This window comes from Brienomyrus brachyistius, chromosome 1 (genome assembly GCF_023856365.1).
Source record: "Brienomyrus brachyistius isolate T26 chromosome 1, BBRACH_0.4, whole genome shotgun sequence".
Taxonomy (NCBI): domain Eukaryota; kingdom Metazoa; phylum Chordata; class Actinopteri; order Osteoglossiformes; family Mormyridae; genus Brienomyrus; species Brienomyrus brachyistius.
Window position 1 is genome coordinate 28125956 of NC_064533.1, and position 24446 is coordinate 28150401.

The 24446-nt window shown below is 43.5% G+C and overlaps 1 protein-coding gene across 1 annotated transcript in view; it reads right to left on the bottom strand.

Annotated features, from left to right (window-relative positions):
- The window catches only part of dnah5l (dynein, axonemal, heavy chain 5 like), a 108853-nt gene that overhangs the window by 70852 nt on the left and 13555 nt on the right, over positions 1-24446 (bottom strand). Inside the window, exons 23-44 of the mRNA XM_049025218.1 lie at positions 24010-24214; positions 23015-23102; positions 22783-22906; positions 22321-22490; positions 20596-20688; positions 20064-20267; positions 19312-19392; positions 17836-18240; positions 16371-16489; positions 15582-15718; positions 14603-14765; positions 14310-14421; positions 14085-14213; positions 12894-13093; positions 11319-11472; positions 10638-10904; positions 10029-10157; positions 8981-9196; positions 8205-8351; positions 7900-8072; positions 4203-4381; positions 1283-1470 (exon numbers count right to left, since the gene is read on the bottom strand). Of these exons, the coding sequence (XP_048881175.1) occupies positions 1283-1470; positions 4203-4381; positions 7900-8072; positions 8205-8351; positions 8981-9196; positions 10029-10157; positions 10638-10904; positions 11319-11472; positions 12894-13093; positions 14085-14213; positions 14310-14421; positions 14603-14765; positions 15582-15718; positions 16371-16489; positions 17836-18240; positions 19312-19392; positions 20064-20267; positions 20596-20688; positions 22321-22490; positions 22783-22906; positions 23015-23102; positions 24010-24214 (3683 nt within the window). The remainder of the gene's footprint in view (positions 1-1282; positions 1471-4202; positions 4382-7899; positions 8073-8204; positions 8352-8980; positions 9197-10028; positions 10158-10637; positions 10905-11318; positions 11473-12893; positions 13094-14084; positions 14214-14309; positions 14422-14602; positions 14766-15581; positions 15719-16370; positions 16490-17835; positions 18241-19311; positions 19393-20063; positions 20268-20595; positions 20689-22320; positions 22491-22782; positions 22907-23014; positions 23103-24009; positions 24215-24446) is intronic.

Here is a 24446-nt window from a genome sequence, read left to right on the forward strand (position 1 = left end):
ATATTCATATTAACAAAGTGCAAAACCAGTGCAGAAATCCTGCTGGTGCCGTCCAGTTACAGTGTTTACGCTGTTAGGCCCTTGGGAGGCTGAAGCTATTTTTCTTGTCCCTCTTATTAAGGTTTTTATCATTTCTATCCGTCTGATCCTCAATTTTACGCTGCTTTGGACAAAAACATCACACAAATAACAAAAATGTAACTTTATTATTGTATTGTAATGTAAGTGCATTATTATTTATTGTATCATTATTGCTTATTGCTTAGAGCTGCTTGAATCTGGTTTTACATACGGCATTGAGCTGTCTTTTAGCTGTTAATGAAATTAGATTAGGTGAGACAGACAGATGTTTAAAAATGGCTTGAAGTAACAGACTCCTGTAACTGCATCACGGTTTGAGGGTTTAAATACACTAACAGGGGAAGCTGACATTCTTTCATAAAACCTCCAAAACAATGCAGCCTCTGGGCACCTGGGAAACACTACTGGCAGCAACATATGCCAGTTGTTAAAAAAAAAATGTCAGAAGACCAGCAGATGGAGATGTGTGGACATGGAGAGTGCTCGGGAGAAGATTCATCATCGCCGAGCGTCTCTGCGATCATTACTGCTGATGCTAAATCATACTGATTGAGCATATGGGAAACAGAGGGGTAACACAAAACTGCGGAAATTCAGAATAAAATGCTGAAAAGCAGCGTGTCTGTAAAAGTACAGGGACCCAAAAATCCAGCCTCAATGCCTGCCCAGTGTTATACTTCAATCAGGCCTTACTTGTGAATGTCTGAGCCTCCTGAATATAATGTTAGTCTGATTAGACTGTAAGGAGGCACTGGAGGGAGACAGAGTCGTGGTTAAGGAGTCAGCTGACTGCATGACACAGCACAAAAAAGATGCATGCTGACAGCTTCCAGGAAGGAAGGAGACGACCGCGGGATGTGTACAAGAACCACCTGGCAGGTAATGAGCTGCCTGATAAATATGTATGAATTTCATGTGAAATTCAGCAATCGGCACCGCTGCACTGGAGGAATGATTAGGGGATGGGAGGATGGATTTGTGAACTGTGTGACTGGAAAAAAGAATGACAGGACAAAAGGAAGACACAATCGATACGTAATAAAGTGAAAACCTAGACGACGACACATAAAATCAATCGAGTTGAGGGACGCTAGCCTTTTCACATAGATTAGATGCTTATTGGCTAACACAGAGCACTGACAAGAGTGGCTTTTGAAATGATCGCTGAAAGCGATGAGTATTAAACATGCTCTCTTCTCACCATGGTTAGGAAGATGCCAAACTCGCTGTCCATGTCGACAACGTCGCCGTCCGTGAACACGAACGTGGCCTTCTTGTTCTTCTTGGCCTGGAGCACTATGTAGATCTGCTGGGCCGCCACCGACAGCACAGGCAGCTCGATCCGATTGAACTCGTCGAAGCAGCCCCACACCCCAGCCTGCGCTAAGCCTGTCGCGACAGGGCCAAGGTCACAGCGGGGTCTACACCATGCATTCATTCTGGGTGACCACTTCCCCCTTTGCTTTTTGAGAAACACACGTAAACTTCAGCATCTTCATTTTTGTCTAAGTTGCCAAAGCCTGTTCACGTGACGATAAAGTTGTTTGCACGTTTGATGCATGTTGAGACTCAGTTGATGCTGCCGATGTGTCATTAAATATACAGATTGTTCCTGACTTACAGCCTATGCGACGTATGTCACTTAATACTTAATATTAAGTTACTTTTAATTTCATTTTAATAACTCTCTTTTTTTATTACCTTCTTACACTTTCTGTTGCTTATTGTCCTTAAACAAACTAAAAAACTAAATTAAAAAAAATATTTTATTATTTCTTGTATAAAATGAAAGTTAATTTATGCAAAAATAAATAAACTTCAGGAGACCACACACCCGACAGTGCTGTATCACCTAGTGTTTGCTGTACTGCACAGTATGACAGTGTTACCACGACAACCTGCATCTGTCTCCCAGTCTCATTCTCACACCTAAAAGTCATTATAATTATCCAATATATGTCCATTTCGACATGACCTGTCTGCCAGAACGGAATCCAGTCATAAGCCAGGGACAGTCTGTACAGTCTAAAAATCTGATTGGTAGATAACAAACCACAGCACTCGTGAAGTAACAGGTATCATTTTTTACTCACCTAAAAAAAATCACATTGTTTAAAAAAGCCCAGATGTACTTCCAGCTTTTATTAATAAAGTATTATCGGTTTGCATTAAATTTTTTTATTGGTAATTTTTTCGTGATTATTCCTCACTGCATTCTTAATGATGCTCCTAAAGTTACCCCCCCCAGCCCCCCCTTCCGTGAGCCAGACTGCGCCTGCCGTGTAATGTAGCTGCTGACCAGGAGAAAGGAGGCTTATGCTGTAGCAAAGGATCTGTCTGTATGTATAATGTCATTATACAGGACAACGTGTCACTGTGATTGGCTCTCAGTAGAGTGACGGCTATCTGCTGATTCCACCTTGATACTTTTATAATAAGCAGGGTTTCTAACGCGATGCAGGACGATGGTAGCCTGTAGGTCGGCTGGCATTAATGAGCTGAGCAGCATAGTTCTGCGTGATATAGGCCGAAATGGGCAGCGAAATGAACCCTTGGAGACCGCGTACACACAGACTCTTCAGTCTTAGAGGTGCGTGCCTGATAGTCTTGGTACGATGGGGCACAGTTTCTGTGAAGATAATGGAGCAGCTTTCCATAACAGGCCAGGGATTTCATACTTAAATCGGGAATGCATTAGAAACTGGAATGAATTGTTTGCATGTAACTTGAGTTGATACTACATTGAATTTCTTTGTTTCCCTACAATATTTTCTGATTTCTGCTTGGATAAGTAAATGAGAACTATGAAAGCACCGTACGACTTCAAATTGCCAAAGCCCTCCAAGCAGCAAAAATGATAAAGTGATCAGGAATGCCACGGACATTTTAACAGATTTCTTTTTAATAGTCCACTTTAGCTGCTCTCATTGCGGGTGACACATATCATGCTTCATAAATATTCACCCGGTTGTGCTGTATCCCTCCAGTCTATCCGTCATACAGAACATTATGGCAGTTGCCTGGTACGAGACATTCTTCTTCTATATACGATTCTCATTATATGTGGCGCTCCAAATCTAACGCGGATAGGCAGTCGTACCTTGTGCAGCCCCATGAATCACGGATTGTACACCAAATGACACGGAAGGACTTTCACACTATCCATCTTCCTCCTTCTGCCTCTCAGTTTTAACGGCACAAATCTCCTTCGGACCTCTTTATGTCTCCATTCAGGCCACATATCAAAAAGCAGAAGATGATTTTTCTCTTTTTCCCAGACAGCCAATATTTTTCTGAGCTCTGTTCCTCCTTACATTGTGCGAAATATCATTTGTTTGATCTGCCTTCAGAGGCTCATCGAGCAACAACCAGACCAAAAACTGAGGCTAAATTGATGCGACTACATGCACTTTGGCGATGTAATGACCCCTGCTGGATGCTGAACCCTGTCTGTACTGTATCTCCACTACACGATGGATGACATCAAAAAAAGTCCAGTAACAACTTCGAGCGTATTTTTAGAACCAATCCAATTATGACTCAGTCACTGGGGTGGTTAAAAAGGGTAGGTAATACTTAATCAGTCCTATTTAAAAGTAAACAATAAGAGGGGCTGCTGTGTCTCAGCAGGTCAGAATGCTGTCCGTGGGATAAGGTTGCGGGTTTGAAGCCCATTATTGATCGAGCGGTGCCACCGTTGGACCCTTAACCCTAATCACACCAGGGACTGGCTGACCCAGCTTTCTCAGCTGTATGTCACTTTGGATAAAAGTGTCTGCTAAATTAACGTAACGCAGAATAGCACTCAGTCCTATAATTTGGGACAGAGCTCACGCCTGTACTCTCACCTCATCAGCAAAGCCCCAGATGTGTATATTCTGAAACAGACTTTGTATGCGGGGAAAAAAACTTGTCAATTACCATTTCAGTTTTTTTCTTGGAATAAAGCTGCCATTTCACATTTCTTAACTGGATACCAGATCTGTACAATAGGCATAATATATCTTCCTTATTTAAAATTCCCTTTTTAAAACTTAGTAAGCTTTGATCTCTTTCTGCCGAAAGGAAATGGCAAAGGGAGTCATTTCGCAGAAGTCGACTTATACGACTGGTAAAGGCACCTTTGTAAATGCGACCGAGTCCCCTGTAGTCCATCTGGTCGGAGCAGTTGAAGACCACCACGTACTTCCCCAGGCAGCGGCCCATGTCCTTAGTGGTCTCCGTCTTCCCAGTACCAGCAGGGCCAGCTGGAGCCCCGCCCATACTCATACCCAGGGCCTGGGACAGGGTGATGTAGCACCTGCACACAGGAGGACAGCAGCTTAAGTCCCAGACTTCTTAGCAGGATCATGTTATGGTAACACAAGAGCTGCCTAGTGAATACTATAATAACCTCTGAGGTTTAGATGTAGACAAAGACATACGTGTTAACGTTTAAGTTTCAAAAGGCAGGACTTTTTTATTTATTTATTTTTTGGCAGAGTTGGATAAGTAAATGGATAGATAAGAATCCCTTTATTTTCAGTAGTCACTTGTCCTATTCAAGGTCACAGGGGCCCAGAACCTGCAGGCGTAAGGCAGGGAACCACCCAGGATGGAGTGCCAGCCCATTACAGGACCCACTCACGCACCATTCATAATTTCATAGCTCCTATTCCCTTCAGCTTGTTTTCGGATTGTGAGGGGAAGCCAGAGCACCCTGACGAAATACTGTCAATGACAACCCTGAGAGAACATGCAAACTCCACACACACAGAGCCAAGGCAGAGACTCAATCCCAGGCTCCAGAGGTGCGAGGAAACAGTGCTAGCCACCGTGCCGCCACCAAGATAAAGACACACAGTAAATAATTAGAATTACATTTTCATTTGTACTTATGTCATGTCGTAAAGTTAGCTAATTCATTCAGCATTCAACTGGCCTGCACTGAGAACACACCTCTTGAACTGGGTTGTGGGTTGCCAGGTTGTGGTGATAGATGGTCTTAAATTGGAAGTAGTGTGTTAATTGTGTGTGTATATCGTGTTTCATAGACAATCTGGCAACTTGGGTAGTGTCAGCCAAACATACAAAACTTACAAATCCATGTACGATGATTATTCATAATACAGTTTGAGGGCTATGGGAATTATGGGAGTTTCCTGGGAGAAACAGGTGGGTGATGGGACATTGAAATACGTGGGAAAAATGGGAAAAACGAGAGTGTTGGCAGGTATGGACGCTTATAAAAATGGTTCTGCTGTTCAGCCACAGGTGATCTGTCAACAAAATGGCAGCAGGACAGATAAACATGCTTTCATACAACAAACCCTTTTTAACAAAATCCTTTTCGTTTTGAGCCCAAAGACTACTTGATCCCATCCCCCAAAGTTCTCTTCTGTGTTTTATTTATTTATTTTTCCTTCAGTGTGAACTGTTCTTCAGCTGGAGATGGATGGAGAACGACTCAGCGAGAGGTGCCTGTAATCGCCGGTTTAGAGTTTCACAAACAACATAATTGGAAAGTCATATTCAGGCAACACAGAAAGCGTGCCGTTACTTTGGAGAAGCACTCAGAAAGCCGTAAATCGAGGACAAGAGGAGGAAAATGATAATGCTTATGTTTTTTTTGCCCATGCTGTGCTGCTCGGCACCTGTTTTCTCTAATGACGCTTCTTTTGAGCAGGAAGAGCTTTTGTCAATCACCCTTTTTATTATCCTCATACTTGAGGTGTGAAGGTACAGCGTCGGAGGAAGATCGATGTGCTGTGAAAGGACATGCCGTACCATAAATCCACACAACCTTCCCGTTTATGCTTTTCAGGTCTGCTCACTTATAGTCCCAGTTTCCGAGACGCTTTTTAAACCCATCTGGAATGTTTACAATTTAATACTTGGCTGGCATATAAATGTTTGCCATTTTCCTGCATTAAATGGGCAAAGCTAAATCTGTCTGATGAACACGGTTTTTTTAATTAAAACTACAAAGAGCACTATGCATTAAAGCACGAGTTTTCCCCTCTTTTTAATTGCAATCACTTAGCAAACACTTCTATCTGAAACAACATATCAGTGAGAGAGCAGGGACAGCCAGTCCTAAGAGTAGCTGTGGATTAAGGGCCTTACTCAAGGGTCCAACAGTGACATCACTCCACCAACCCCAGGATTTGGGCCGGCAACCTTCTGATCCCGCGTAGATCATCCTGACCCACTGAGCCATGCACCATTACACCTTCTTCCCCTTCAACATGAGGGATGCACTTTTATCCTCTACCACCTTTCACTGCTATCAACCCAACAGGAATCAGCACATTCATCCTGTACAGACTGTCCCCAATTTACAATGACTCACGTATACCAAATTTTATCTTCATTTTCTTAAAATTAAATAAATGAATGTGCAAATAAATTTCAGGCGGCTATTGTACAGTCGCATTAAGGGCCGTACAATAGTTGCTGCATGAAAGTACTATATTGTATGGCAACGTGACCATCCCAATCTCACACGCATATCCCAGTCTCAGTCTCACACGTAACAGTCAGTGTGATTATCCTATTCTGACATATGTCCATTTCGATGTCTGGCCTGACTTTCAGTATGGACCCCAGCTGCAAGTCAGCGATAGTCTGTATTTTCACAGATTTCCTCTGCATAGTCGGGTTTTCTCCCAGAATCTGTAAATATGCAGTAAGCCAAACCAGCATCTCTAAACTGTCAATACCAGGTGTGCGAATGCATGTTCTCTAATGGACTGGTGCACAAATCAGGTTGTTATCCCGCCTTGTGCATTGTGCTTACTGGGATAGGCTCCTGGCCTCCTGCGACCCTGTACTGGTAGAGTGGTTGGGAAGACGGAAGAATATGAGAAATCAATATGAGAAATCGTCAGGATTGCTGTATTCAAAGGCAGTATCTTTGGTAATACCGTGAAGAGGCAATCAGTGGTCTGGTGGTGAGTAATTCTATACAATTTCAAATCCATTCTAAAACCAGTAGAAAGAGAATGTATGTCTTTTCAGCAGGCGGGACACCATGTGGGTTCAGCGGCTCACACTGCAGCCTCACACCTCCAGGGCCGCTGGTGTGTGAGCAGCTTGCTTGTTCTCCCCGTCTTTGTCTGACTTCCTGCTGGGGATTCCGGGTTCTTCCCAAAGCCCAAAAACAAGTGGTCAAAGTGAATCGATGTCTGTGAATTGCCCTTAGCGATTGTGTGTGTTTGAGTGTGTGTCCCCCCCCCGAGATGGTGTCCCCGGCCCTGTTCCCTGTGCCTCCATAAGCTAATTTGATGTTTGCTTTTTTTAGGGGGGGGGGGGGAGAAGACTGCGTCTTGCTTACCTAATGTGTTAATGTATAGATCTGATGCACACATAACCTCTAGGGTACCAACAAATTGCTTATGCAAAGGTACAAAGCCCCCCCCCCCCCCCAAACTCTACCAATGTGTGCCTCCTGGGACAAGCTGCAGGCTCACTGTGACCCTAAACAGCAGTGTTTCTCCACTCGGCCCTCAGGGACCCCCAGACAGTCCATGCTTTTGCTCCTTCCCAACAAAAACGTGGTCTGTCTGATAGGGAGCTGGAAAGGACCAAAAACGCGGCTCGACTGTGGCTCCCTGTGGGCCAACCTGGGAAACTGCTGTACAGGATAAGTGGTGCAAATGATGGATGGGTTTCATCAACCTACCTTACCTGTTGCATTATCTGATATATGGAATCTAGGTTCCTGGCTTCATATTGCCTGCACTGAGGTGTTATAAACTTTTATGAATGACTCATGTTATCAATATAGTTATGGAGGTATGAGGGGAAAACTTGATTTTGATGAGTGAGTAAAGGTACCTGTCAGTCAGAGGAGTGATGACCAGGCGGTCTGTGCAGCCGAGATACTCATTGCAGTAAGCAAACTCCACGTCTGTGATTTGGATGACACACCTATCCGTGTCCTCGATGAAGTAGAAGCGTGACTGCTTCTGCCATTCAAAGTCACTGGTGGAGCGGATGTTCATGCGTACCTGGCGAAAGAAGGGGGGTGTGTCCCATGTGTTACAGACTGCCAACCACACAGGACACTGCTTTAGTGTAGCAATTGTTTTTGACAGTTTTTTTGCACTCTTGTGGTAATATGGGACTGTGGACAAGCTCACCAGGTCGTCAAAAATGTCCTTCTGGTGCACATGGATGGTGATCAGTGTTTCGTACTTTGTTCGCTCTATCTTGGTCAAGTCCTTGGTTGTCATGTCAATTAGCTCATTCAAGATATCTAAGAACTTCTGATTGGTGGTCTGCATGATCTGGATTTGATAAAGAAATATACATATATATTGAGATTGATACCAATCTAAACAGACCTACTATCTAAACAGAAATTTTAGAACAGTGAACATCATGCATACCTAACATTTCTTTAATGTGAGTCCATCAAGGACTATAAATCTATATAGAGTAAGTATAACAAATGTATTTATAACTGAACTTCAAATTCAATTTGCAGTATTATATTAGAGATATACTCCAGGATAATTCAGTGTTTTGAAATAACTACATGTACATGTATAACTGAAACAATGTTGCCAATTCTGGGTCTGGGGTCTATGCTGTACGCTATTTTTTTCTTCTGAGTTCTTGATTAGGCTGGATTTGATGTAATCATTATAAACTTGTTCTTTGTTTCCCAAGTCAACAATTTCAAATAGACGTAATGTGTTTTCATATCTGATTGAGCAAAAACAGTTTAGCAGTTATTTAGCAGCTACCTGGGGTGGAGAAATTTAACACTAATTAGTATTCTGCAGCAAGGAAGCCAAGCCTAATTATTAGTATTTTGGTATGAATAATGTACATTTATTGCCCCCAAGACAATGCTAAAAAACAATGAGTTACAGCTATGGTTGTAGTGGTTTGGGGGGGGGGGGTGTTTCACCTTTTTGTCCACTTTGGCAACACTGAGGGCCTCCTCCGAGTCCTTTGTCCAGATCATCTGGATACCAAGCAGGCCGACCTGTGCTGGGAACACAGACTCGAACTCCACCAGCTTCAGCCCAGGGTCACTGATGGCCAGGTGGGCCTGGCGGATGATGCTGTGGATGGTCTTCCTCACACCATCGAGTAAGAGCCCAAGCCAAGACTCCACATTTCCCTACAACAAGACAGACCACGGCTCCCTCCTGACCAGCAACCTCTACTGAAGTACCCATGTCCAATTCCACACTTTGAAAAATGACAACGATTGTTTTTCTGTATTGTGTTTGAGCAGCTTATAAAAGTACACCTTCATAAAGATACTAAATATAGTGTTAGCTTATGCTGAGGACGAGTCTTCTGTTTTCTGTAAACAGTTTAGTTTTTGCATATAATTTCATTTGAAAGTAAAATTTCAGTCTCAGCAGACAGACAGATCCATATAGTGGACATTAAGTATCACAGTCCTTTAAGGATGTCCATCCATCCATTATCCAAACCGCTTATCCTACTGGGTCGTGGGGGGTCCGGAGCCTTTCCCGGGAGCAATGAGCACGAGGCAGGGAACAAGCCAGGATGGGGGGCCAGCCCACCGCAGGGCACACTCACACACCATTCACTCTCACATGCACTCCTATGGACAATTTAGTAACTCCAATTAGCCTCAGCATGTTTTTGGACTGTGGGGGGAAACCGGAGTACCCAGGGTACTTGAGTACCCACGACGACATGGGGAGAACATGCAAACTCCGCACACATGTGACCCAGGCGGACCTTTAAGGATGTTACACCCTAATATTCTTTATTTATTTATCGTGAAACATAGTTACGCTGGAGATTCTCAGGAGTAACATTTTAAACTACAAAAACTTTTGGAAACCATTCATTGTCCGTGGTGTTCCAGGTACAGTGAGATAAAGCATTACGTATTTCTGAAAATGGAATCCATTAGGTTTTCAACAGCAGGGGAAAAGGCTGCATACCACAGTGCTACCTATTCAGGGGCGTACCTGTGCCAGGACCGGCTGGACGAGATCCACTGACTCTCCTTCCTGGGACTGGAAACTAAGGATCTGGTCATAATTCTTCTCATGAAAATTGACTTGACTGACATTGTCAAAAAGACTCAGCAAATGGGGCTGTGCATGAAAAGGACATTTAAAAAGACACAGATAGCCATGCCTCTGGTTAGCAATAGTCAGCACAAATAGTGAAAAAGCAAGCTTATAACACAGTCTATTTTGCATTAATAGTAAAGCTGTATAATAAGTACCATGACCAACTGCATAATATAAATCTAAGTATAGCGAAACTCTCAGAAGTAATACCCCATAGCATCCAAAACATAGCAGGGCAGGGATATCACAGTGTGTGTGTGTGTGTGTGTGTGTGGGGGGGGGGGGGGGGGGGGTTTGCATGAGCCTCTGTTATGAAAAGGGTAATTCACCAGGGGGTGGGGGGTTGAGGTCCCCTGCTTCACCACCTCCTCCACTACTGGTCTTGGATCTTGAATATTTCTTGCATAAGTCTGGGTTTATGGTTTTGCATATATTGAGAGTCTGATATGGATGTGAAAGTTCTTCGCACTCTGAGAGCATCACATGGATGGCGGGTCTCACCTGGATGGTGTGGGAGTCGGACGCCTGGCCGAGAATCTCCAGCAGGGCCGGGTCCGACACGAAGAAGAAGCGTGGAAAGAGCAGCCGCTTCTTCTCCAGGTAGCCGGTGAGCGATTTCTGGCAGAGCTCCAGCTGCTCCAGCAGGTGGGGCAGCAGCTGGCCCAGGGTCTCGTCCCCCACGCAGCACTGCACCATGTTGGGCATCTCGTGCGCCCGCTGCATGATCTTCTGCCATGACTTGTCAATGTTCTGGAACCTTTTTGCCTCCTACAAATTCAAGCCCATAAAAACGAATGGCTGTAAAAATAAATCTCAGGGGGCCATACGCCCAGCAGTGCTATTTTACCCAATGCACACTGCACGCCATACTATTTGCTGTGGGAAAGAACTGTACTGTATGGCAGTATGACTATCCCAGTCTCACACCCATCTTCCAGTTTCATTCTCACACCAATATGTCAGTGTGATTATCCTATTCTGACATACATCCATTTTGATTTGACCTGTGTGATGGAACGGAACTCAGAAGTAAGTCGGGGACCATCTGTACTGTAATTTCCTAGATCTACATATTATTTTCACTCTTGCCCCTGGTACCATACAGACAAAACCCAAAATGGTTTCAGGTCTGGGCTAATCATCAGATATACAGCATAATGACATCTTCATTTGGGCTTCAACCTGAGGTAGCTGCTTGGCAATATCTCCTCCCACAAAGACGGCCTCCAGGTAGATCCACAGGTTCTGCACGGTCAGCCACTTCTCGATGATCTCGGTGGTATTGGACAGCTTCTGCACCCACTGCTGGATGGAGGCTTTGAAGGGGGTGTTGTACCTAAAGAAGATATGACAATCACCACAGAAGATCACAATACAGTAACATCATGGAACGACAGAAAAGCATGCTGACATGGATTCCAGTCAGGTGAGGTCAGTGGGGAAAAATATCTTAAGATATTTTAGCACTATTTAGCATCTAATAAGAATATGATCTAATCCAATGGACATCAGAAGCACTTGCAGATGGAGCCCAAAGACACTTTGTTTAAGCTGGTAGCCAGATGTTGCAGCTGTAAAGTGTTGTTTAACCCGCCTGTGTTATGTTGTATGCATATGTTCTATCTATCCTTGTAATCAATTACCTGAGTGCAAAACGTATAAGCAAACAGGTCAGCCTACTGAGACAAAACACATCAGCAAATAATACAAGCCCTACATGTAATGCATGTCATTTACATACGTTCACATGTTCATGTACACCTAGAGTTACAGTAAGAAAACAGCATAAATATCGCTGCCATATGAAACTTCATCCTGCCAGATGATTCCCTAGTACCCCTTTACAATAAGGCTCCGATTTCCACTTAAAAATGGTAGTAACTCCATCCATCCATCCATTTTCCAAACTGCTTATTGTACTGGGTCGCGGGGGGTCCGGAGCCTATCCCGGAAGCAATGGGCACGAGGCAGGGAACAACCCAGGATGGGGGGCCAGCCCACCGCAGGGCACACTCACACACCATTCACTCACACATGCACTCCTATGGACAATTTAGTAACTCCTATTAGCTTCAGCATGTTTTTGGACTGTGGGGGGAAACCGGAGTACCCGGAGGAAACCCCACGATGACATGGGGAGAACATGCAAACTCCACACACATGTAACCCAGGCGGAGACTCGAACCCGGGTCCCAGAGGTGTGAGGCAACAGTGCTAACCACTGCACCACCATGCCACCCCTTGGCAGTAACTGAATAATAATAAAAAAAAACTGTTAATTTAACTGTCCATTAATGAGTCAAAGTGTTACAACCTAATGAATAATCTGATTATAAACCATTCATAATCACATTCATAAGAGCAGTCTTATTGTAAAATGGTACTGATTCATTACACTAAAATAACCCTGTTTTTCTTGTTTTTTGTATCATTATTTTTACAAAATCTGAGCTATTTTTGTAGAAATAAACTAGTGCAAACACTGATGCTCCCCTAATGATGAAAAGTGACCCTTTTCAAGCAAGCAAACATCCACCCATTTATCAGTTATCTAATGAGGGCTGTGACAATCTAAGATCCCAGGGCAGGCTAAACCCTGACATATACATAACTGTTCATAAATCTAAAATTTGTCTTGAAATTCAAGTAAACTGGAACATAGACAATGGGACTAGTACATGTATGCGATATAATATCCAAAGACTGTCCTCTGCTGCCACCTAGTGTAGACAAGGCAAACTGCATTAAGTCGCCCACCTGTTGCTCATGAGCGACGCCAGCACCATCAGACTGTCCTCCATGAGGGACACCTTCTCCGCCGTGTCCGAACCTTTCAGCAGCAGCTCCCCACGACTCTTGAAAGAGGCAAAGACAAACAGGTGGCTGCTCCACTCGGCCACCACGGCCCGCAGCTTGGCTTCAATATCTTGCTCCTTCACAGCACTGATGCAGATGTCCTGTCCAGGGTGAAGCAATACACCGACATTAAACAGCATGACTCACAAAGCAGCACCCAGCGAGCAAGAACCTCTGGGAACCTTCTCATAACAACAGTCAACATTACAATCCCACAACAGATTATTATATAATTACAGTTTCTGTCAATTGCACATTTCACAAATGACAATTAACATCTGCAAAACAGCTAATCTAAGCTAATCTAAGGAAGTGGGAAATGACTCGTTCAAAATTCTGGCGCTCCGGAGCGTACTTACACTGACATTCTGGCAATATATCTAAGCATTTTGGGTCTCGTGGTGAAAACAATGCTGAGGGCATGTTTCATTTTAGTAGCACTGACTAATTCTTTGATAGAATTTTCAGCTTTGGAGACATGAGTTAATTGTTTAAGTGAGTCTTTTGCAGCCAAACCACAGTGTTGTGCTATATGCATAAACTGATCTGAGAAATGATCGAGAAAAACTAACACACAAACCATAACAATGAATAAAGGAAATTAATAATACACTAAACTACCTGTGTAGCGTAATCAATTAAATTAAATGATAAAAAGCAAGTATACGGATGACGGCTGGATAAATGATAAATGGATATTCATTATTCATTCATTAGGAATATACAGTACTTATGTACAAGGAATGTTGTACAGTATGTGTTACGTAAATAGCTACATGTGATGCAAATTTCATACAAATGCCTAAATTTCATATTTGTCAATGAATTCCCAGTGATCGTTTAATCACAGACTCCTAGCGTGTTGCTTTGGTGAATCACAATTTTCAGAATAAAACCCAAAATTGATTTCAACAAAAGAGGAGAGTTATGACTAGCCTAATGATAGACAACACTGATGTGCAATAAGTAGTTACAAGTACATATTTTTTTGAATACGACAAATGGTGAAAATGGGCGACAGTAATTTATATATTTATATGCCATGCAGTGGCTCTTCAGGAAACAGGACACAGTGCCTAGAGCTCACAATACCTCAATGTCCTCTTTATTCTTCAGGAGAGGAGCCTGCATGATGTTCCTGAGGGTGAAGTTCTCTGACTCCACCTCAAATTTGTGTCCTGTGACTTCTGAGAGCCGCTGCCAGTGTCTGGGTAACATTGCCTGCACAGTGTGCAAAATGTCAGTAATTTTTATATTGTAGCTCATCTAAATAAGGTTAGCAGTTCACTCTGGCAGATTATCGCCCTTGTTACTGACCTTGTTGGCCATCATGTCCAGTAGAGGACAAGTCTCACTGAAGTCATCGATTTTCTTCTTGAGGTCATTAAATGCTTGCCACTCCTTTAGGGCTTTGGGAAGCTTTCGAATTCTTGCAAAACAATGACAAACATAAAACACCTATTTCCAGCAGTCATGTACTGAAACATTGTGATCATTTGCACCAAGTGTATTTTAACTAGTATTTTATTTTTGAGTTTCCCCTGTTTAATATAATTATACACTATGAGCATACGACATAAATGAGGGGGAAATGTATGCTGGATACATACCGGTTCTGAAAATCGAGCAATTCACTGTTGATCTTCTCTGTATCAAGGTCACTCCACTGTATATCATAGTAGCCATTGATGCTGTCAATGACTGAGTTATAAAGGCTGTAGAGTTTGGAGAGCAGAGCCAGCTCACGTTTTATTCTCTGAAGTTCAGGATACTCTGTGTGAGACAAACAGACAAAATACACAAAAAATGATATTTGTTAACAGACTGGATACACTCATTTATACCATATTAGCTATACAAGTTATATTAATTCTAGAAGACGGACATTTTTTGTTAGCTATGACAGGACACAGGGAACATGAGTACTTGACGTGACATGGTGTACACTGTACCGTCATCTGGATGTCACTGCAAAGTTATGACAGATTTTGTTATTTAAAAATGCATTATGGCTGAATATGAGATAGATGTCCGATTTTTTTTTTTTTTACGTGGGGGGGGGGGTGGGTGGGCATCAAGTGCCAAGGCCCTCAGCCACATGTTAGAGGAGAGATCCGGAGTGAAGGTCCAGCTTCCTTTGCAGGGCCGCTTATTAAACAAATGACCCCTTTCCTCCCCTCGGTTGTCCCCCAGCTGCCTATCCAAAGAGGCAGGTTTACCAGAAGCTTCCACTCAGGATCAAGTGTACGCATTCTGTCCTTACTGTGTACCTTATTAAGATAAGAGAGCCGCCACCTTGCGTTTCATGAAAATGACAGTGTTTTGTGCACCATGGTCCAGGCTGTATTCCGGCTTGCGCTGTATGACTACTGGGGTTCATGGTTACAGAGCTCTGGTGACCCTGAGCTCAGCGCAGCACTTCAGCTCTCCAGGCCTAATAGGGAGTGGCGCGTGGGCCAGCCCGTTACGATGCCCTGCCTATGATTGGAAGGTTGTCGGACGTCAGAAGATTGCCTCTCCCCACCACCACAGTTGCCCACTCTGACAGGTCTTGCCCCCTGAATCCCACCCACTTCGCCGAGACCCTACCTTTCACGGTGAGTCCGAATAGCTCCTCGCCACCAGAGTAAGTCACGTATTTCCTCCAGAGCTCGTCAAACTGGATCTGAAAGGCCTGCAGTCGGTCGCTAGCTTCACGGGGGGGCAGACCCTCCACCCCAGGGCCACTAGAAGAGATCGGGGAGAGGGTCTCATTAGGGTCACAATATAACATTCAGGTACTGTACAGCTGGAAACGCAAGCTGATGGCAGCTATTACTCAGCTATGACTGCATTTTGTGGCGATATTTTTAACAGGCTGAGACCGGCAAACACTTATTTCAGCCACAAAGAGATCGCTGAGAGTAGTAAATGTGGAATGTTTCCATGAGAGATCTGCCAGAAAAAAATTAATCTAGCACAAAAACCTCAAACTTGTGAATCTGTTTTTTTTTTTACAAGAAAATAACTACCATCCTCAATATGGTAATATTAAGGTTCCATCCTAATAGTTATGACCGAAAAATGCATAATATTTTCTAATCAATTTTAATTAAAGACTTCAAGACTCATATTAAGATTCATTTTAGAGTAAGGTTTTTATAGACGTAACAATTATTCTGTACGTTTAAGTGGCATCAAATCCAGGGTTTACCACAGCCTTGTGCCCTATTCTGCCTGAGAGAGGCTCCTGCCCCCTCCACCCACAATTAAATTGGCCCCCTACTCCCAACCAGTCATTCACCCTGACAACTAGCTTCCTACAGCTCCAACAGTATACTTAAGAAGCACGGTGTTTCTCACAAGGACAGTTACCCTGGCGAGACAGACAGGCCGTACCTTGTATCATAACTTGAGTAGAAGGTCTGCACAGAGGTCTGGAATGCTTCCACACAAGCCAACAGGTCAGCTTTCATCGTGGGCTGAATCCTCACCAGAATATTCTGGGTCTGCCTGACCTGAAAATATGCATATTATATTTCTGAGAAGGCAGCGTCATCCTTAGACCAGTGGTTCTCAAACTCGGTCCTCGGGATCCAGGGACGGATTATGGGTTGTGTGGGCCCCTGGGCAAAACGTTCGCGAGGGCCCCCCCCCCCACCACCACCACCACCACCACCACCACCACAATTCAAGGGCCCTTGGCAGCCAAACGCCCTCCCTATAGGGTCAGGGGCCCTTGTAGGCAGAGGATCAAAGAATGTAGGCCCTCTAAAATAGACAAACGAAAATACATTGTTGATAAGCGTTGCAAATTGTTTTGGGCTAGGGGCCCCACGGGCCCCCTGCACCCCAAGGGCCCCTGGGCAGCGGCCCCACTGGCCCGGTCCATAATCCGTCCCTGTCGGGATCCACTGCCCTGCTTGTTTTCCAGCTATCCCTGCCCCACACACAAGTCCCAGCTGTCTTTCAGCTTCTGATTGACTGAACACACCTGATCCAGGTAATCAGCAGTGTGTAGGGTAGGGATAGCTGGAAAACAAGCAGGGCAGTGGGGCCCGAGGACTGAATTTGAGAACCACTGCCTTAGACACAGCCATGCGTCACCTTACCGGAGGTGGACAATAAAAATGCAAACGCCGCGTTTTTCTGTAAGATGTCACTACTCGAGCTGTCGAGTAAGTGAATTTCCAACAAGTTGAGAAAGTTAAATTGGCAATATGATGTTTCTGTAAATGAATTGCCATTCGAATAATACTTGCCACATATCATCCTGCCAGATTAAGATCCCTATTTTTTGTACTTCGACACGGACTGGTCTTTCCATAAGTTAGCACCTATAGATGAGCTAATTATCATGTCTCACATATCTACTAATTAGCACATTCTGATTCTGTTGCAGTTTCCTCAACGTCGAATCTTTTTTTATTTTTATTTTGTGATATCTGATGGTTTATTTTGCACATTACAGTGTTTCCATTGCCGATTTTTCAGTCTGCATCTTGAAAATGCACAGACCTCGGGTCAATGGAAATGTCACTATAGACTGTACCCCACAGTTTAACACACCTATTTTTGTTTTAACCTATTTAATTCCCCTGTAACAGAAGCAGCAGATGTCCAAGGCTTTTCAAATACACTCTGACAGCCCTGCACAAGGAAAGACAGCCTTAGGTAACAGTGCTGGATCAGACCTGTTGTGTATCATCAGATTCCCTCTCCTTCAAGAAATGCCTCAAGACCCATCAGTGTCATGAATACCACTAGCGTCCACCCTCCATGTTGCCTCACTTGTACGTCGCTTTGGACAAGAAGCATTTACTAAATAAATGCACATAAATGTGCCCATCTTGCATATGCCCACCAGTGAGTTGAGGTTTCTCCAGGCGTACGCCAAGCCATCCACTTTTTCCGCATTCCCGTCACTAAAAGAGAGCTCGTGGCGGTTGAGGAGGGCGAAGGACTCCTCCACCGGGCCGATCATCATGTCCATGCGGATCTCCGCCTCCCGCACCTCCCTGAGGATGGCCATGGCTCCTCTGACGTCCTCCAGATCTTCGACGGGGCGTTGGAGCCGTTTACTCATGCTGTCCACGAAAGTGTAGATCTCGGCCATGTCGGCCGAGGCCTGGCGATTCAATGATGCCCCAAACGCCCTCTTCCAGGCTCGGCACTCCTGAGTTAGGGACAGTTTGAGCTGCTCTGTGTCAAACAGGACGGAGCCCACGGTGCAGTTCGCTGGCAGATCTTCAATTTGGGCCTCCAGTTTCTTCATGGAGAAAAAAAGACAGACTGAAATGAACAATTCAGCAATAGCTGGGGCTATTATTACAATCTAAGACTAATTTATTTAGAGATCCTTAGAAGGAATGCTCCTTCAGCGCAACAAGAAGAGCATTGCACTAGCAAGGTAAAGGTTGTAGGTTCAAATCCCAAGCAGTACACATAAATTATAACCCTTTCCTTAAGTGTAAAATTCTTTGGATAAATAAATAATATGAAGAATTAACCTTATCCTGTTGGTGACCCCCACCCATCAAACCATTTATTCTAGCCTGGGTTACAGGGGGCCTGGAGCCTATCTCAAATGGCAAAAGGATGCCAGCCCATCACAGCATCTAGAGATAGACTATGGTCAATACAGAAATGCCAATTAGCCTTTGAGTCTCTGTAGGACAGAGTAGTGGGCGCATTGAAGATAATTTATATAGGTCAAAAATGCTGTCAATAAATGTTATTTCAGAAAGAGACCAGACATTCACCAGTCAGGCAATGACAACGAGTAACAATTATCCATAATTAAATGCCTGCTGTGTTTGTTCATATAGTGGAAGACATGTCCAATGATTGTTTACACATAGCACCATACTGCCACAAAGCACAAATGAACATATGTCCATCATTCAACTCACTTTGCCACAATCTATTCCAGGTGTCACCCCCATAAACCTTGACACCCACCAATTTTCTGGTACGCCCCCCTTTCAACACACCCAGAAATCTTTTCACACACCCACAAAGTTTTTGGCACGCCCTCTTTTGACACCCCCCCCCTTTCAACATGCCCAGAAGTATTTCAACATGCCCAGTACTCCAGCCTGTAGAGACTGGTACTGGCACTGCCTGCATTTGGACTGGGGAAGAAGCCCACAACATGAGGGAAATGTGCAAACTCCACACAAACAGAACTGATGGAGATTCACAACCTCAACCCAGGAGACATGAGGCAACAGTGCTATCCATTCTCTGTACTTCATATTAGTGTTAGTACTACACAGAGTAACTGAAAGCATGCATCTTCCAACACCTTCTCTTGGATAGGGTCACGGATAATACTCACAGAGTAGAAAGTTATCTGAGCATTAAATTCTGATAGAGAAGGCTGGCTCTCCAAAAATATTTTCAACTGTTCTTCTGGATCCTATAAGGAAAGAATGATACAAATCAATTTACACGTTGACAAAATGAAGACGTAAATCTACCCTTTCATCCATCTCACTTATCCAATACAAGGCTGTGAAGATCCTGGAGTCTATCGCAGATACCGCAAGGTACAAGGCAGGGGATCAACCCAGACAGGATGCCAGTCCATCAAATAGCATAAATACATATACATATACAGACCCTCCTCTACTTACAAACCTTCAATATACAAAGTATCAGACTTATGAATGAAGAGGACTGCAAGTCCAAAGGCTCTCATTTCCTGTCCGCAACATCAAAGTTTGTTCTGTGTGCCAATTCCACCTAGTATGAATTCTGGCCGCTACTCCCTCAGCGTAGCGTGCGTACTCCCAGCATTCACGAACATTTCAAGTTAAGAACGGCCATTCGGAACGTATCTCGTTTGTAAGTAGAGGAGCATCTGTACAGCCAAAATGACACATACAGGGGCAATTTACAGATGGCAGTTCATCTAACTGCATGCCTCTGAACCTGCAGGATGGAACCACAGAACCAGGAGGAACCCAGAGAGAATATGCAAACCCCAAACACAGAGTGAAAGGTGGGATGCGAACTCCGAGCCCAGGAAGTGTGAGGCTGTTGCTAGCTATAGTTAAGAGGTTACATCATCAACCAGCGACAGTGCACCTGATTCCACAGGGCCGAGAAGTGAGCAAACTCCTCCAGCACGTCAACGGCATCTGTCTTGAGTGACGAGACGATGGAGGCCAGCTGGACCACCACCTTGGAGATGTCCTTGTGCTCACTCAGCTGCCGGTCCAGAGGCTTCAGCAGGATCTGCTTTGTCGGCAGGTTGTCATCACCAGCATCTCTGACGGCGTTTTGCTCGGCCTGGGACAAATTAGGGACGGCAGTGAATTCCCAAGTTGGATCATTCTGTGCTGAGACTCTGTGATGGATGGGGGTCTGCACAGTATTTAATCAGTATTCCAATAATGCTGAATTCCAATAATATACAGCAAGAAAAATAGGTCAGAAGACCTAAACATTAAAATATGGTCACCGACAAAGCAATTAGACTGAATTCTGGAAATGTATCAATTTTGGTTTAAGGTCAAGTAATGTGCCCGTGTTAATACCCAATCAGTACTACAGTATACGTATGATGAAGTAAGATGAAGAGAAAATATTGTTTAACCTGGTACGTTGGTGCACTTACCTGCAACTGCTTGTGATGGAGATGAGAAAATGTCCACAGTGGAATATCCCTCCCCAAGGACAGCACAGTGTTCACAGTTTTATTAAGCATACTCTGAAATGTATAAAAAAGAACAATATAGATTATCACAAGCTAACCAACTCTTGCATACAACATTATTTCAAGACACTGACTCATTTTATTCAAACTTAGGCTTGATAGCTACAGTAAAAACATGGCACTGTTCAATGGACCAGGGGTGATTGTAGGATTTTAAGGGGGGGGGGGGGACACAAGAGGGGCCATAATCAATCACCGATTCTTGAAACTTTGGCAAAAAATAAATTAATAACATTTTCATGAATAAAAAGAATTAAGGTTATAATTAGGGGGTCCTTTTATAGGTTCTTTTATAGGCTTATTTTTTATTTTTATCAATTTAATGATTATATGCTGGCCCATTGCCTACAAAATCAGATGTCCTCAGATAGGGGATAATCATTTCAACTTGATTAAAAAAACACAAAGTAATAATTAAATTGAATAATATCTTTACCACATGAAAGAGAACATTGTAATATGTATGAAAAACTACAAACTGCGTTTTGAACAATATTTACTATTACTTTGCGGTTGCTCAAACTGTGTCCCACATATTCGTCACCACCATTTATAAAAAGCAATAAAATCAGGCAACTACAAGGCCAACTACATTCCTGAGGACCCCATTTTCAAACCTTCAGCCCTACTGTATGCTTCAAGATCACTCAAGCTCCTGTACAGTAAGTTTACTATTTTCTCTTAAACTTGTTCATTTTTTGGACACAGCTACTGTCACAAATATAACATGTCAACACCGTCTCTTTTGTAAAAAAAAAAAAAAATTGATTGGATTATGACATAAATGTATACTTTTTACGAAGAGGTGTGAAGTAGCCAGCAACAGAGAGGAAACAAAATGGCTATTGTGAACAACTCATGCATATCATGTGAAAGAGTAGGTTTCTGTCACCATCATCGGACGTCACCACTGTCAGGTTTTCTGTCTGTCTGGTGAACAAAAACCTCCAAATGGTCCTCAACCTGGCTAGAATATAATTGTTGATCACAATAAATACCAATATGACCTGCAATGTTTCATTAACCTCTGTTGTATGTTTTATTTATATAATTCCCCCTATATTTCCTCCATATCGTCCAACCCTAGGGGATGAGGTGTGCCTTCCCTCTCACTCTCAGTTTACTATTATGCCATGTTCATTTGGATTACGTCATCCAACATTCACAACATTCCTTCATATTAGACCAAATAAAAAATAAAAAATAATTTGCCTTTTATTGTGTCTGATGTTGTTGACAAAAACAAAGTAATAACTGGAAAAAAAAACGCCGATTTTATGAAAAAAATACAAAATCAGGAGGTTGCACCGGTACATTGCTGAACAGCCAAGACCTTGGTCTATAATGATATACCTTCAGATTCTGTCATTTAAGTAACTTTTCAGAATTAAAATATGTTTTATCCAAATTCCCAACAATCAGTGCAATATAAATGACTCAACTTTTCAATAGCCAATGTTATGATTTGAATTGGTGAATGACAGAGGAGAGGACACTCTCAGAGCCAATCAGCTTTCAGCTGGGGCCAGTGCCCCTGTGGCCCCGCCCCTCTATCCTCCTCATAGTAGACATGATTTGAAATTCTCTAAACTTTTCATCCCTTAAACAAAGTGAATACCAGATTACCTGGATTTCCTCCAGACTGGGCCTCATGACAATGTTCGGAATTGCCAGCTCGATGGAAGCCCTGAAGAGAGGGGCTTGGGCGGTGGACCTACTCAGCCGGGAGGACATCTGATACTTAGAACTGCTAACATGGAGTCTTTTCTTTAGTGCATCCAGGGACAATTTTGTAGCTAAAATAAAAACGGAAATATCAAAAAAAAAAATAAAACCTGAAACCACACCTGAATGTCCCCGAACCTTATATAATAAAATATTAATTCTAGAGTACATATTGTTGGAAACCCGCCCGGAAAATGATCATCATCAGGGATCAACCACTGGACTTTAGTAGAAAATAGTAGGGGGCCAATAATAGTAGGGGGAAAATAGTAGGGGGCCAATAATAGTAGGGGGAAAATAGTAGGGGGCCAATAGTCAAAGCCACAATCATTTGGTTATAAATGCAGCATTTCTGTTGCTGACCTTTGACTAAAGCATCCGTGTTCCTTTGGCAAATTTGGCCCATCATGTTGTAGAATTTACAAGGCAGACAACACAGGCATCGCACCTTTGTCTTGGCATCGGGGTGCAGACAGGGGAAGGTTTCCTGACAAGACAAGTGAGTCACAGGCCGACCATGTGAGTGCAAGCCAAAAGCATAAGTCCTGTTACTTAAGGAAGGTAAATAACGCTAATTAACAGTGCGATAACACACCTCCAGGTTCACCTTCTCCTCGGGTTTCATTTTGCTCTTGATGCTCTCGATTAGCAGGTACATGGATCTCTCCACCTGTTGGCTTTGTCTTGGAAAAAAGAAGAGTCAATTACATGAGATATTTATGATGTCTGACTGAAAATAAAGCCATTAAAGAAGGACATTAGTCCTGACAAACAGACCTTGTGAAAAGACATGCAAAAATAATATTCCATAATTATTAATATACTGTACACACAAATCAGACTAATAACGGAACCAAAATACACATAAAAATCACATAATATTCATCACTCATAATACACAGATACAAATATAAAAATCCATCCATCCATTTTCCAAACCGCTTATCCTTCTGGGTCGCGGGGGGTCCGGAGCCTATCCCGGAAGCTATGGGCACGAGGCAGGGAACAACCCAGGATGGGGGGCCAGCCCATCGCAGGGCACACTCACACACCAGTCACTCACACATGCACTCCTACGGGCAATTTAGTAACTCCAATTAGCTTCAGCATGTTTTTGGACTGTGGGGGGAAACCGGAGTACCCAGAGGAAACCCCACGACGACATGGGGAGAACATGCAAACTCCACACACATGTAACCCAGGCGGAGACTCGAACCTGGGTCACAGAGGTGTGAGGCAACAGTGCTAACCACTGCACCACCATGCCACCCCCCCCCCCCCAAATATAAAAATAATTAAGTTATTTGCTGAAATTGCATGTTTTTTGGAGACCACTGCGCCATCCACTTCCTGTAAGAATATTACATTAATTCATATAAAGGAACATATAATTGAGAATGCAGGGTCAGTCAGTCGAATTAGCTGTCTGGGGTTAAGGGCCTTGCTCATGGTTCCAATGATAAAGCCACTTTGTCGACCCTGGGATTTGAACCAATGACCTTCCGATAACAGACACAGCATCCTAAGCCACTGAGCCATACATAACCAACAAACAAAGAGGCCCCCTAGTGGCATTAGGGTAATACTCACGATCTGAGCCTCAGAGCCGCAGCTGTCACTGTGCCCTCAGCCAGCCCCTGAAAAGCAGAAGGTGCCACAGGCTCCTGGAGCAGCACCAGCAGGGAGCTGGAGGACATGGCCTGCAGGACCCGATCGATGCGACAATCCAGGATATCCATGGCCGTCTTCCCGATGTGCCCCAGCTCAGTCAGCACACTGTACACGTTCTTCACAACTATGTGAGCAGAAGGGTAGCTTTTCAGTTACTCCGTCTGCTTTTTTGCTGAAGTCCAACACACCAAAGAACCCTTTAAACCTCTTGCATGTCTCGCCAAGCTAAAATATATATAACACATTGTTTAAAATTTATAAAAACAGGAACATCGAAATTATTTTTGAAATCATTTTGCGATTTCTTTTGTTGTAAATGTTCTGCCTGCAACAATTTACTATTCATTGTTACCTTC